This window comes from Galeopterus variegatus, unplaced genomic scaffold, assembly GCF_000696425.1.
Source record: "Galeopterus variegatus unplaced genomic scaffold, G_variegatus-3.0.2 Scaffold1014, whole genome shotgun sequence".
Classification (NCBI taxonomy): domain Eukaryota; kingdom Metazoa; phylum Chordata; class Mammalia; order Dermoptera; family Cynocephalidae; genus Galeopterus; species Galeopterus variegatus.
In genome coordinates this window covers 433,941-448,665 of record NW_007727125.1, presented here as the reverse complement: position 1 = coordinate 448,665, position 14,725 = coordinate 433,941, and the positions used below count along the sequence as shown (strand labels likewise).

Below are 14,725 nucleotides of genomic sequence, written 5' to 3'. Positions count from 1 at the left end.
CTGATGAAAATAAAGTTGGTTTGACTTGCTTTCTCTTCACCAAGAACAACAGCATCTGTCTTGAACCAATATCATCCCGTCAAAGTTCAAGCATGTTTTATTTTCATGGTTTTGGTTATTCACCGTAAATGAAATTAGCAGTATTGTTTATTTCACTCCTAGGAGCATCTACATTTACATGTTAGCATAATGCATTCATTGATTTATGAATACAAATAAATCTAAAGTTTAATGATTCTTTAGTTTTATTGTGTGTCTCAATAGTAGAATTTCCATTTGGACTTCTGAGGTACAGCAGATTTAGCAGAATTATATAAAACTACCCAGGTTGAGATAAGCAATGTATCTATTATCATGTTTTTTTAGAATTATAATATCAATTATTTTAATACAATTAATTTTGTCTAATTAAAAACACAATTGTTTGGTTATGTGGTTCTCTTTTTTCACAGCTGGAAAATCATTAGCTAAATAATGGCCAAGTTTTAAGTGGTCCTAATGCATTATTAGTTACAAATCTTCCTCTTACTTCACATTTTAAGCAAATTCTCAACCTCTTTCATTTTTTTTTTTTTTTTTGGGAAGTGAATAGTCTTTGAAACATTTAAAAATAGTAAACGATGGCCCCAAATTAAAAGGTCTTACATTAGACAATGGGTTTCTCAAAGAACTTAAAGAACTTCAGAACACTTAAGTTCTGAACTTTAGAACTGCTCTGTGGTGAGGATATTTACCAGGAGCTTAGAGTCATACCTAATAGACTTCCAGAGAATTAGAAGTTCTCAGGATGAGGAGTAATTACTACATTGATTTCTCTCAGAGTATCTGAGTATGCCTGTTACACCACAACCACATCAGGTTTATGTTTTCATCTATTTATTATTGTAATTTTATACTTTGATTACTAGTTTGAATATTTTCCCATGTGGTTATTCTATATGTGTAATTTTTGTCATGTTAATTACCTATATATATCCTTTAGTGTTTAAGAAAAGCAATTTATAGTTACTAAATAGAGATGAAATGCTCTAAAAGGCAGACTTTCTACTTTGGGCAGGATGCAAAATGGTCTATATCTTCTCAGTGAGTTCCCAACTTGTACCATTTTGTTTCTAAATGGGGAAGAAATTAGCTAATATCTACAAGTGTCATATCTACAAATAATGCCTACAAGAAAATGTAGAAGCTGGGTTCTGCCTCTACAACACCATCAGCCTATCAAATTCCAAAGCAAGAATTTCTTGGGAGTGGGGATGGGTGTGAACAAAACAGAGCAATGGTAAGGAAATCCCTAAAAAACATAAATGCAGGTCTCAACATCCAGATCAGTTATAAATTAATTTTTAGCTATTTTTGGCTAATCATATTTACCTACAAGGGGAGCTGTTATTTAGACATTCTTTTTTTTTGACCATTACACAATGTAAGCATTTCTTGTGGCCATTTACCTATTTCTCCCTAACTCCCCCCTCCTCCCCCTTTCCACTCTCTGGTGGACTTAGTTCCATTCTGTTCTCTCCTTTTGAAAGTTCAAAGAGTTATTGTGATTTTTATATCTTTCTTTCATTCCCTTTTTGTTTATTTTTTTTCAGCTCACATTTGTGACTGAGGACATGCAGTATTTCTCTTGCTGTACCTGGCTTATTTCATTTAACATAATCTACTCTAAGTTCATCCATGTTGCTGTGAATGGCAGAATTTCATTCCTTTTTATGGCAGAGTAGCATTCCATTGATTACACATACCATGTTTTTCTTATCCGATTTTCTGTCAATGGACATTTAGGTTGGTTCCAACTCTTAGAAATTGTAAATAGAGCTGCCATAAATATGGAAGTGCAGGTATCCCTTTGACATGAAGCTTTCCATTTCTTTGGGTATATACCTAGCAGTGGGATTGCAGGATCCTATGGCAGTTCTATCTGTAATTGTATGAGGAAGCTCCATACTGTTTTCCATTACAGATGCACTAGTTTACAGTCCCACCAACAGAGTAGAAGTGTTCCTCTTTCTCTACATCCTCACCTGCATTTGTTATTCTCTGTCTTTTTGATAAAGACCACTCTAACTGGTGTGAGATGATATTTCAAGGTGGTTTTGATTTGCACTTACCTGATGCTTAGAAATGTTGGGCACTTTTTCATGTGTCTATTGGCCATTTGTGTATCTTCCTTTAAGAAATGCCTACTCAGCTCCTTTGCCCATTTTTTAATTGGGTTACTTGTTCTTATACTGTCAAGTTGAGTTCCCTATATATTCTGGGTATTAATCCCTATCGGATGCATAGTTTCTGAATATTTTTTTCCTATTCTGTAGATTGTCTTCTTGCTCTGTTAACTGTTTCTTTTGCTGTGCAGAAGTTTGATATAATTCCATTTGTTTATTTTTCTTTTTGTTGCCTATGCTTTTGGTATCTTGTTCATAAAGTCTTTGCCCAGTCCTACTTCCTGAAGTGTTTCCCCTGTGTTTCTTTTTAGTAGTTTTATAGTTTCAGTTCTTACGTATGTCTTTAATCCATTTTGAGTTGATTTTGGTTTATGGTGAGAGGCACAGGTCTAGTTTCATTCTCTACATATGGATGTCCAGTTTTCCCAGCACCACTTATTGAAGAGGCAGTCCTTTTCCCTATGTATGCTTCTGTTGCCCTTGTCAAATATCAGGTGGCTGTAAGTATGTGGGTTGATTTCTGGGTTCTCTATTCTGTTTCATTGGTCTGAGTGTGTGTTTTTATGTTGTTACCATGCTGTTTGGGTTACTATAGCTCTGTAGTATGATTTGTAGTCAGGTAGTATAATGCCTCCAGCTTTATTTTTGTTGCGTATGATTGCTTTGCTACTCAGGGTCTTCTGTTGTTCCATATGAATGTTAGGATTGTATTCTTTTTCTATTTCTGTGAAGAATGTGATTGATATTTTGATGACAATTGCATTGAATCTGTAGATTGCTTTGGGTAAAATGGACATTTTCATAATATTAATTCTTTCAATCCAAGAACATGGAATGTCTTTCTACATTTTTGTATCTTCTTTATTTTCTTACAATAGTGATTTTTACTTCTAATTATAGAGATTTTTCACCTCCTTGGTTAAATCGATTCCTAGAGATTTTATTTTTTTGGTGACTTTTGTAAGTGGGCTTGCTTTCTTGGTTTCTTTTTCTGCTAGTTCATTATTGGAGTATAAAAATACTACTGCTTTTTGCATGTTAATTTTGTATCCTGTAACTTTATTGAAACCATTTATCAACTCTAAGAATTTTTGGTAAAGTCTTTATGTTTTTCTATATATAGGATCATGTCATTGGCAAACAGGGATAGTATGACTTTTTCTTTTCCTATTTGGATGTCCTTTATTTCTTTCGAATTGCTCTGGCTAGTACTTCCAATACTATTCTAAATAGGAGTGATGAGAGTGGGCATCCTCGTCTTGCTCCTGTTCTTATGGAAAAGCTTTCAGCTTCTCCCCATTCAGGATGATATTGTCAATTGGTTTGTCATATATGGCTTTCATTGTGTTGAGATACTTTCCTTCTATACCAAATTTGCTGAGAGTCATTATCATGAAGAGATGTTGAATTTTGTCAATTGATTGTTCTTCATCTCTTGAGATGATCGTATGTTTTTTGTCTTTGATTTTATTGATGCGGCATATCACATTTATTGACTTGCATATGTTGAACCATTCTTGCATCCCTGGGATGAATCTCACTTAATTATGGTGTATAATTTTTCTGATGTGTTTCTGTATTCTGATTGCTAAATTTTTGTTGAGGATATTTGTATCTATGGTCAACACAGATATTGACCAGTAGTTTTCTTTTTTTGTTGTATCTTTTTCTGGTTTGGGTATTGAGGTGATGCTGGCCTTATAAAATGAATGTGGGAGGATGGCCTCTGTTTCACTTTTTGAAATAGTTTGAAGAGAATTTGTATTAATTCCTGTTAAAAGGTTTGGTTGAAGTCAGCAGTATAGCCATCTGATCCTTGGCTTTTCTTTGTTGGATAACCGCTGATTACTGCTTCAATCTTATTGCTTGTTATTGGTCTGTTCAGGTTTTCTATTTCTTCTTGGTTCAGTCTTGAGTTTATATATGTCCAGAAATTTATCCTTTTCCTCTAAGTTTTCAAATTTGTTGAAGCATGGTTGTTTATAATAGTCTCTAATGATTCTTTGTATTTCTGTGGTACCAATTGTAATGTCTGCATTCTCATTTCTAATTTTTGTTATGTGTCTTCTCTCTTCTTTACTTAGCCTAGCTAATGGTTTCTCTATTTTGTTTATCTTCTCAAAAAAACAGCTTTTCATTTCAGAGATCTTTTGTATCATTTTTTGGGTCTCCATTTCATTTAGTTCTGCTTTGATCTTAATTATTACTTTCCATTTACTAATTTTAAGATTCGATTGTTTCTATTTTTCCAGTTCTTTAAGGTATAGCATTAAGTCATTTGTTTGAAATCTTTCTTTTTTTGATGTAAAAAATTATTCAATGTAATTGCCTTTTCATATTGCTTTTGCAGTATCCCACAAATTTTGGTATGTTCCACCTTTGCAAACTCTGTGGGTCTCTCTTCCCCTGAGCTTTAGAGGTCCCAGTTCCCTTTTCCCAGGGACAGTTCTAGAAGCCTGGCTTCATTTTAAGAATTTTCAACAGCAACATATTCACAAAGTATGAGGTGTGGGCAGCTCCCCCACTCAGCGGAAGACAGGAGCATGCATGAGATCTTAGGCAGGAGCACACCAAAATCACCACTTCCATATGGGTGATCCACCATAGCTACTGCCACAGCCACAGGCACTGCCCCTGCAAGGGCAGTTCATCACCACAGTAGCAACCATATTCACTGTATAGGCAGCCCACTACCCACTCAACTGCATTGACATAAGGAGAGTCACCAGCAGTGACCAGGGAAAAAAAAGGAATTCTCTGTCCTCAAAACCCACTCCAGAGTAATAGAAAAAGCAACTGCTCTACCAGATGACCAGACCTCAATGTAGAGATACTGGAAATACAAAAACCCAAGAAAATATGACACCAATAAAAGAATACAGTAATTCTCAAATACCAGAAATCCTTGAGATGACTTGAAAAGGAATTCTAAGCAATAATCTTAAGGAAATTCATGAGATACAAGAAGACTCATTTATACAACATAATGAAATGAGAAAAAAAGAAAAATCCAGGATATGAAGGAGGAAATTGCCAAAGAGATTAATACCTTAAAAAAGAATATAGCAGAACTCAGGGAACTAAAAGATTCATTCAATGAAAAAAAAAAAAACACAACTGAAAGCTTAAGCAGCAAGCTAGAGGAAGCAGAAGAAAGAATTTCTGATGTTGAAGTTAATCTTTTTGAGGTAACCCAGATGGGCAGAAAAAAACAAAAGAAAAAAGAAGTTAAAAAAATGAACAAAATCTAATAGAGCTAGCAGACAACCTTAAGATCACAAACATTCAACTCCTGAATGTTACAGAAGGGGAGGAGAAAGGAAAAGGCACTGAAAACCTATTCAATGAAATAGTAATGGAAAACTCCTCGGGTATAGAGAGAGAGATGGACCATCAGATCCAGGAGGCTCAGAGATCCCCAAAGAGATTCAATCCAGAAAGGTCCTCTCTGAGACACATTATAATCAAACTGGCAAAGCTCAAAGACAAAGAGAGAATCTCAAAAACAGCAAGAGAAAAGCATTATCACCTGTAAGGGAACCCCTATCAGACTCACAGCAGACTTCTCAACAGAAACTCTACAGGCCAGAAGAAAATGGGATGATATATTCAAAATATTAAAAGAAAATTTTAAAAAACCCTGCTAGCCAAGAATACCCAGCAAGGCTATCCTTCAGAAATGAGGGAGAAATAGTATATTTTCAAGACCAAAAAAAGCTTCAGGAGTTCACCAGCACACAACAAACTGTGCAAGAAATCCTGAAAGAAGTCCTGCATCTGGAATTTTAAAAACAATAATTGCTACCAAAAATACACAAGAAAGAACAAAGACAAACAATAATAGGAGAAGAAAGGAATAAAAGATTTAAAACATCCAAATGAAAATCGATAAAATACCAGAAATAAGACAATACCTTTTCTCCCCACTCAGAAGACACAGACTGACAAATTGTATTAAAAATCTAGACCCAACTATATACTGTCTTTAAGAGATTCACCTCTCCTGTAAAGATACACACAGACTAATATTCAATGGATGGAAAAAGGTATATCGTGCAAATGGAAATCAAAAAAGAAAAGGAGTAGCTCTTCTCATATCAGATAAAATAGACTTTAAACCAAAATAAAAGAGAGAGAGAAAGATAAAGAATGCCCTTATATAATGATAAAAGGATATATCCAGCAAGAAGACATAATAATAATAAATATATATGCACCCAACACCAGAGCATCCAGATATATTAAGCAAACACTATTAGGCCAAAAGAAAGAGATAGACCCCCCAATACAATAATAGTAGGGGACCTGAACACCCCTCTCTCAGCACTGGACAGATCATCTGGAAAGAAATTAGCAGAGAAATACAGGATTTGAACTATAGTTTAGACTGATTGGACCTGGCATATACCTACAGAACATTTTATCCAGCAACTAAAGAATATATATTCTTCTCATCAGCACATTGAACATTCTCCAGGATAGACCACATGTAAGGTCAAAAATCAAGTCTCAACATATTTTTAAAAATTGAAATCATTTCAGATATCTTTTCAGACCACAACAGATTAAAACCAGGAGTCAATAACAAGTGAAACTCTGGCAGTTATACAAATACATGGAAATTATATAACATGCTCTTGAAGGACCTATGGGTCCCAGAAAAAATTAAACAGGAAATCAAAAAATTTCTTGAAACTAATAAAAATAAAGACACATAATACTAAATATTCTTTATACACATTTCACCTCCTACATAATTTAATCTGTGGTTTTCTTTTCTTTTGATAATACATAGATAAATAGTATGTAGTATATTCCACACACCTAACATCACAGAAAATTTCCCTGTGTTATCTGGCTCTCCATACTTCCCAATTTGGGGGGCTTTGGCCTAAATGTGTTAGAAAAATGAAATCTCTTTTATAATCTGTTATAGTCTTATTCTTGCTCCAAGAATATTTGGAAAATATAAAACTTCTCATGGAAGCATAATGTAGATTGATGTATATCAATGTTTAAGTTATTTCAATGCCGGGGATTAAAGTGTACATATAATATGTAAGTTTAACATATGCATGTGATGGTATAAAATCTAAATAGATTCAGAATTGGTGTGGTTGATGTGTTAGGAAATCACCGATACCAAATCTGAATTGTTCCCTGATTTAAAGTCATTTATATTAGACTGAGCTATATGGTTGCATGGTTTACTGCATTAAAAGAAAACGTTAATCTTCTCAGTTCTTCAAATATAGTAAAATTGTACAATGAATTTAGGATTCAGAAGATACTGGTAAAGAGTTCAAAATCACAAATCCATTTCATAAACTATTAATTATTACATTATGTAATTGAAATGTAATTATCACATTATGTAATAAAATACAAACTAACTTAAGCCAAAAAAAAAAAAAAGGAGAGGGGCACATTGCACATAAGTGGGACCTCTAAGGATGAAGTTGGCTTCATCGTCAGCTGAGATGAAGGCCCAGATCAGTCCTCTATGACACCATCTCTGTGCTTTGCTTTCCCTCTGTATGCAGGCTTCTGTGTTTCATATGTTTTTAGTGGCAAAACTGCCTTCTTTCTTATAGGGAAGGATTCTGACTGTCCACCTTTAAGTCCTAGCAGGTCGAAAGGGTGCTACTGTTATCCGTTGCGACATTAAAAAACACACCAAAACTTGTTGGCTTAACATGCAAACATTTATTTTATTTACTTAAGATTCTGCAAGTTAGGCAAAGCATGTCAGGGACAGCTTACCTGTGCTCCATGTGATACCAGCTTGGAGCTCAAGGATTCACTTCCAGGACAGTTTCACTTAAGCAAGATAGTAATTGCTGTTGGCTTGAAAGTCAGCTGGGGTTGTTGGCTGGAGGACTCATTTCTCTCATGTGACCTCTGCACATGGCTGGGTTGAACTCACAGTGTGGCAGCCTCTCAGTTGCTGGACTTTGTACATAGCAACTGACTCCTTCCCAAGCACAAAGTGGAAGTTTTGAGGTCTTCTTTTTCCCACCCCCATCTTAGTGGCCACTTTATTTTTAGCACATAGCAAAATTTCACCCACACATTACATAGGGTGGAGTCACAGAGAAATTTCAGGTCCTTGTGGTACTGGTTAATAGCCTGTTCTTAAGGTGTATTCCAATACTGAAACAAGGTCACTCATGCCACATTCTATTGATTAAAGCAGAGCACAGGGCCGGGCCCAGATTTAAGGAGAGAAGACTACATACACAAGGGTGTGAATACCATTGTCGTGGCTCATTGGGGCCACTAAAATAACAGTCTACCAGAGTAGACAGTGAAGCTCCATGACTAATGGTCCAAACAGAACCATGGGGAAAATGGCAGGGCAGTCCCTCAAAGGAAACAGGGCTGAGAGCAAACACCTGGTATCTATAACAATCATTTCCTAGAGTGCTAGAAATTATTCAATGAAACAAAGCTGTGTTTCTAACTGTATTTACTATATGTAGTTTTTACATTTTTTGGAGTGGGGGGAATAATTAAAAATGTAGGTTTAAATTTAAGGAATCTCAAACATTTTTCCCATTCAATTTTTCCATATTGTGACTGAAAATGATGATAATATACAACAAACAGCTCTATAAAGGAATTAAATTGTGTGTGATTCATGACGAATAAACTGTAATGTGACTAATCCAGTGCTGGTTATTTGCAATAACCTTTTTAATGTGACAATTCTTTGGATATTGTAGTGAAATATTTTCACCCTACATCTGCATTTTTATGGTTTGTATTTTCTCTCAACAGTACGGATCCCAAATTGTCAAATTATTTGAGCTGATTAATGGTAATTAGCTTTAAGTTAGAATATTTGAAATGCATTCAATTAATTTTATCTGTTTAGTCAAGTACAATAAGGTTTTTAGCATTGCAAAGTTTTCTTTATTATATTAGCTATGCATAAGTTTAAGGATATGGTGGACTCAAATTACTCTCATTTGAATTTTATATTCAGAGAACGAACATGCAGCATTGGGGATTAGGTGGTATTTAGGAAATATATGTATAAGGATTATTTAGGATAAAATTGCTGAAGATCCTGGAATATTTAGCACGCACTTGTTGATTGATTTTACCTGCAGCAAATACGAAGCAATAACAACTACATAAATTATTCAGAGACTACTCATCCATATCAGGATTCTTTACAGATCACTTCAGAAAACAGTTTAGCAGGGTATTCTCTTTATACTTATTTTTCCAAATCCATGTACAAAAAAGATATAGATCCATGTGGAATGGATTACCACTGATTCTTTTAAAATGAAATTAATATTTTAAAACATTCATGTGATGATTCGGTGATCTTCTCTACCTAAAGCTGTCTTTGGTAATTTATTTACCTTAAATATTATTTTGGTCTTTCCAGGGATGTTATATAGTGGGTGTAAGAGATTTATTGAAAACCTTGGATCACTTGAGAGTGCTTTAGGACTTTGCCTTAAAATCTGCACATAGGCAAAATTCCTGACATAAGTTGGGATTTCTAGTGTAAGAGGATTTCAAATCACTGCTGAAGCAAGGGCTTGTTACAGGTTTCTAAGAATCACATATCAGAAAGGTCTGGCTACTTACACAATTGCTCAAGCTAAAATGGGGCAGGACTGAACACATGGAATGAAAGACACCGATTTAGACTAAGTGAAGGTATCGAGTTCTCTTAAAATGGGCCTTTTATTCTAGAGAGATATCCAGCTCCAAAAGCAGACAGAATAATCAGCATTTACACAGTTATGGATCTCTTTGTATATGGAGATGCAGATTACTTTTGAAAGATTTCCATTCTTTAAAGCAGCTTGAGACATAATGTTAGAAAGAACAGGGGTTTTGGTATTTGCAGATATGGAGTTAGAGACCTGCAAATATCTACTTACAAGTCATGTGACTTTGAAACATTCATAATAACCTGTTTGGGTTTTACTCCTGTACTCTCAGAGTAGTTCTGAAGATCCAATGAGAAAATGCCAAAATACTTCACACTACAAAGCATTATTGTTATTAAAATTTGTATTATTACCACTAATAAGAAAAATAAAATGTGATTGAGTAACTGCTCTGTAAACAGCACACTGAAAAATCTAAGTAGGTTGGATGTGTCTAATTTTTAAAATACATGTTTACTTAAAAAGTATGGACCTGATTCAAGTACTTAATGCATCTCCTCCCATGATTTTTAAAGTATTAACTCATTGTACTGCCTCTCATTGCTCACAATATCAGAGGACTGTACACATCTTTCCTCAATAGTTGGGGATTATATTTTGCTAGCTGCAACCTAGAAGGGTCATGATTTGTTTTCCTGAGATGATTTGTATCCAGTTGTAGGAGGTTCGGTGGTGGCATGGATTGTGTTGGATATTTTTGTTAATGGTGTGTTTCTCTGTGTTTCTCTCCCAGCTATCGGCAGGACCCTCATCCCTCGTTACTTTAGCACTGTGTTTGAAGGAGGGGTGACCGACCTGTATTACATTCTCAAACACTCGAAAGAGTCATACCACAACTCATCCATCACGGTGGACTGCGACCAGTGTGCCATGGTCACCCAGCACGGGAAGCCCATGTTTACCAAGGTACAAGGCAGGCTCAGTAATACATTGGCTTGTTCTTCTGAGTGAACTAAAAGATAATAGTTATGGGTTTCTTCTGGAACTTTAAGCTGACTTCTCATCTCTCAGACACTTTCAGCACCATGAGAGAATCTTTTTTGTGACCTAACTAGACTCTGTGAGCAACTGACACCGAGCCCGGGAAAATCAAACATGATAGAGCCTCAAAAGTAAGAGGAAGAGGTTCTACTGCCTTTTAAACTTCAGTTGCTAAATTGGAATTTTTCTTTTTGTACAAAGGGTCTTCTACAGCCAAAAGAACATTCTCCTATTGTTATGTAATTAGTATTTGTGCTTTGTTACTAAAAAGAAAAATTTTCAACCTAAATTCAAATTTGAACAAGCAGGGAAAAAATCCACTGACCGTAATCTAACTGTATTCTGTAAGGAACATAAAAACATAAAAATATAAATGAAATTAGGGAATTCAGAGTTTAAAATCTGTTTTCCCAAAGTCTAAGAATTTCGGTCAGTGCATGCAACAGACAGCTCAGCAAGTGAGCAGAGCAGAGCCATAAGCTGGTTGTGAAAGAGTGAATGAGAAAAACGAGAGGGGAGGACGGCTGCTAGGATCAGGTAACACAGGGTTTGAGGCAGAACTCAAGACCCTATGAAGGATGTGAAATGAAAAGAAGCAGGAAGTTCAACCTCATCTTCTATGCGTTTTACACCTACGATCTTTGCCATACACAAATAATTGACATGTGAAATATTCCCTCTGGGAAAAGATTTTTCTAGAACACTATAGATGATCCCTTTATGTCTTCTCCCAAGTAGAAAAAATGAGTAAAAACAAATATCTATTCATAAAACCTGGCAAATGAAAGTATATTTTAATGAACCCTGGTTCATATGCATTTTGACTAAGACTCAATGTGAAACTAACTTGTTATATTAATGACAGCAATGATCTCTTTTAGTTCAAAACACAAATGACGACCTTCTCTTTACAGTTAAGAGAAGTTGAATTAACAGGGTTAATTGCAAAAGCCTAAATTATAAAACTAAAGATGTGTTTGTTGCTTATGCAATTTTGCTGCAAGAATAAAAAAATAAAATGTTCCTTATTTATTCATTGATCTTGTTGGAGCCGTTTAATCTTTCTAGTGCCCATGCTGGTATACAAAACCGAAAGCAAAGGAAATGGTTACAAAATGCAAAAGCAAATCTTCAAATGTCTCTGATTCTATGGTATCTCAATTTTGTCAGTAAACATTTTAAATGTGGAACAGGGGTAGGGTTTTTCTTCCGTTCTAACAGTTAGGCAGAGAGGAAAGTTGTCATTTGGAGACAAAGACACATTCATATTGAATGCAGAAGTCTGTGTTGGAAAGAGAGTTTTGCTCTATGGGAAGGAATGATCACCTGAATAGTGGTTTAATCTGTCTATATCTCACTTCATTCTGGACATGCAGAACATTTACATAATCTTGTAGATCAGATGCATACACAAGCCATTCATTTCTAGTGTTACAAAGTCTGACTACTGTAGAGAAGCCTTTCTCTGTTCTTCATTATCATTTTTTTTCTCTAGGCTTACTGTTACTTTCAGGTAACTGAAGAAAAATATAGGCGCTCCCTATGCTTTAAGGGAACAAAAATCCCTGATAATTGGGTAAAAAGCTTTGCCATAATTAAGGAGCTCCTTCCAAAGCCTGTAACCATTGAAAATACAAATGTGTTTTTTTAGTAGTCCTTTATATATTTACTCAATTTCTTTCTTTCTCAGGCCAAAACTTTTTCATAAATGAGCATAGTCAGCTGTTCTGAAGGTATAGGGCTGCACATTTGGGACTTGTTTGAGATCAAAAAGAATCCCATTCTTCTGATGAATTAATAAAGTGCTGTTTTCATTCAAATCAAGAAACTAAGGTTTTCCTCTGCTGCATTCTTTCATAGCCTGGAATGCTTCCCTATCAGATAGTTGAGTGGTTTGTTCAGGCATCCAAGGCAGGCTCCAGAAAGACCTGGGCACTCTCCTGAACACAACTTCCCTGGCCCCAAACATCAGTCATATGGACCACACATTTTTATAGTCCACTCTATGCAGTATATTTTCCAACTCCTGTAATGAATATTTCCAGATCGTGATGAAAAATATCACTTTCTGGGAAATGTAGCTTAGTTATATGGACTTAGTCCAGATGCTAATTATGCTCATTTATTTTTAGGAAATTTAAAAGAATTTTTTTTTGGCTTCTTGGTGATTATTATACTACACAAAAAAATGTGCCAAGCATTTATTGTTCTTATATTAATTTAAAATAACTCATCTTTGGGGCCGGCCCGGTGGCGCACTGCTACAGTGCGCCACTTGAGAGCGCGGCGGCGCTCCCGCCAAGGGTTCGGATCCCACATACAGACCGGCCGCTCACTGGCTGAGCGAGGTGCAGGCGTGACACCGAGGGTTGCGATCCCGTTGCCGGACATGAAAAAAAACAAAAAGGAAAAAAAAAATAAAATAAAATAAAATAAAAAATAACTCATCTTTGTGCAATAAAATACTATGGCTATTTAGTATAACACAGTGGGCTGATGACCTTTCAGTATCACAAAGAAAAACAGTTTGGAAACCAATGCTTATTTTTAAAGGGGAGCCTGCTATAGGTACAGTACATGGCATCACTTAGCACCTTCGCTGTAGTGACATCACATTGTTCTAATTTACACTATCAATAAGCTCTCATTCCCCAAACAGCCTTTGACCTGGTGATTCTGGGTTGCTTTTATGAAAATTTGGTCAACTGGTGAATCAAAAACCAGCTGCAGTCCTAATCAACAGTACTATAAGATGTTCCTCATGAGTATAGTGAGCATTTTGCAATTTCCTGGTAACAGAAACATTATAGAATACGGATAAATATGTAATTAGAATTTTAAAATACATATTAGCAAGCTTTTCTTTTATGTTTTCCATTTTTTAACCAAATAGAAAACAAGACTTAATAATCAGAAAGGCAGGCACCAAGGTTTTCAGAATCAAGGACCCCTAAGTTATATTTATATTTGAGCATGCAAACATGGGCATATGCTGAGAAGAGCACTCTCTAGGGTACATTCTTGGGGTTATTTTTAGGTTTTACAAACTGGAACAATAGTAACCACGATTACAGGACACCTTTACCACCTCTGTAAACATAGTTTATGTTTTTTCTGTTCTCAATTATTTATTATGGAATTATTTTCTGCTATTATGAAATGACTTACTATTGTAGGAAAGTACCATGAAAGTACATCAACCAGTTTTCCTATATGAATACCCACTTCTGTCACTGACAGTTCATCGTTCCTTCTGTAGCCTGTAACCACATCATACTCCAGAATTTTTGCTCTTCTCACTGTAACCAAATTATAATATCAGTGATCATATTGCCCTGTGTATGGATATGTGTGTGTGTGTGTGTATTCACATATGCACTCTCTAAGTAAAATACAATGAGCTTTATGTAACTGTTCATCTAAAAGCACTAACTATGCATGCTATTTGAAGCATAACGATTAAGAAAATTAAATAAACTTCCCGTCTGAAAAGCACACATTGTTTTAGAAAAGCTATATGAGAATTATTGTATTATACAACTACATGGTCCATATTGCTTTGCAATTAGTCAAAGAAAGAAAGGGTTAAAAAGCTACTGGTTAGTTTAAGAAATGTTCTTTTTTAGTTCTCTTGTTCCTGGCCTAGTCTCAAGCCAGCACGTGATCTGTTGAATGCCTGCCAGCCTCTCTTGTTGATCCTCCGGAGACCATCTGTGCTGGGGGCATTGATTAGAGTGTGTCTGCTGGGATTACATCTTTTCTGTTGCCATGCCAACTAATCAGCTGATTTTGGTTACCACAGAAACAAAATGTCAGAGCTCACAGTACGGTAACATGAATTCGGCACAACAGAAAATGTTTTCTTAATTGGGGACCCTTTTG

General features: G+C 35.5%; 1 protein-coding gene across 1 annotated transcript in view; it reads left to right on the top strand.

Moving 5' to 3' along the window:
* Positions 1 to 10,599: 10,599 nt before the first annotated feature.
* The window catches only part of LDB2 (LIM domain binding 2), a 72,849-nt gene continuing 68,723 nt past the window's right edge, over positions 10,600 to 14,725 (top strand). The window contains exon 1 of the mRNA XM_008574216.1: positions 10,600 to 10,768. Coding sequence (XP_008572438.1) covers positions 10,733 to 10,768 — 36 coding nt within the window. The 5' untranslated portion in view covers positions 10,600 to 10,732. The remainder of the gene's footprint in view (positions 10,769 to 14,725) is intronic.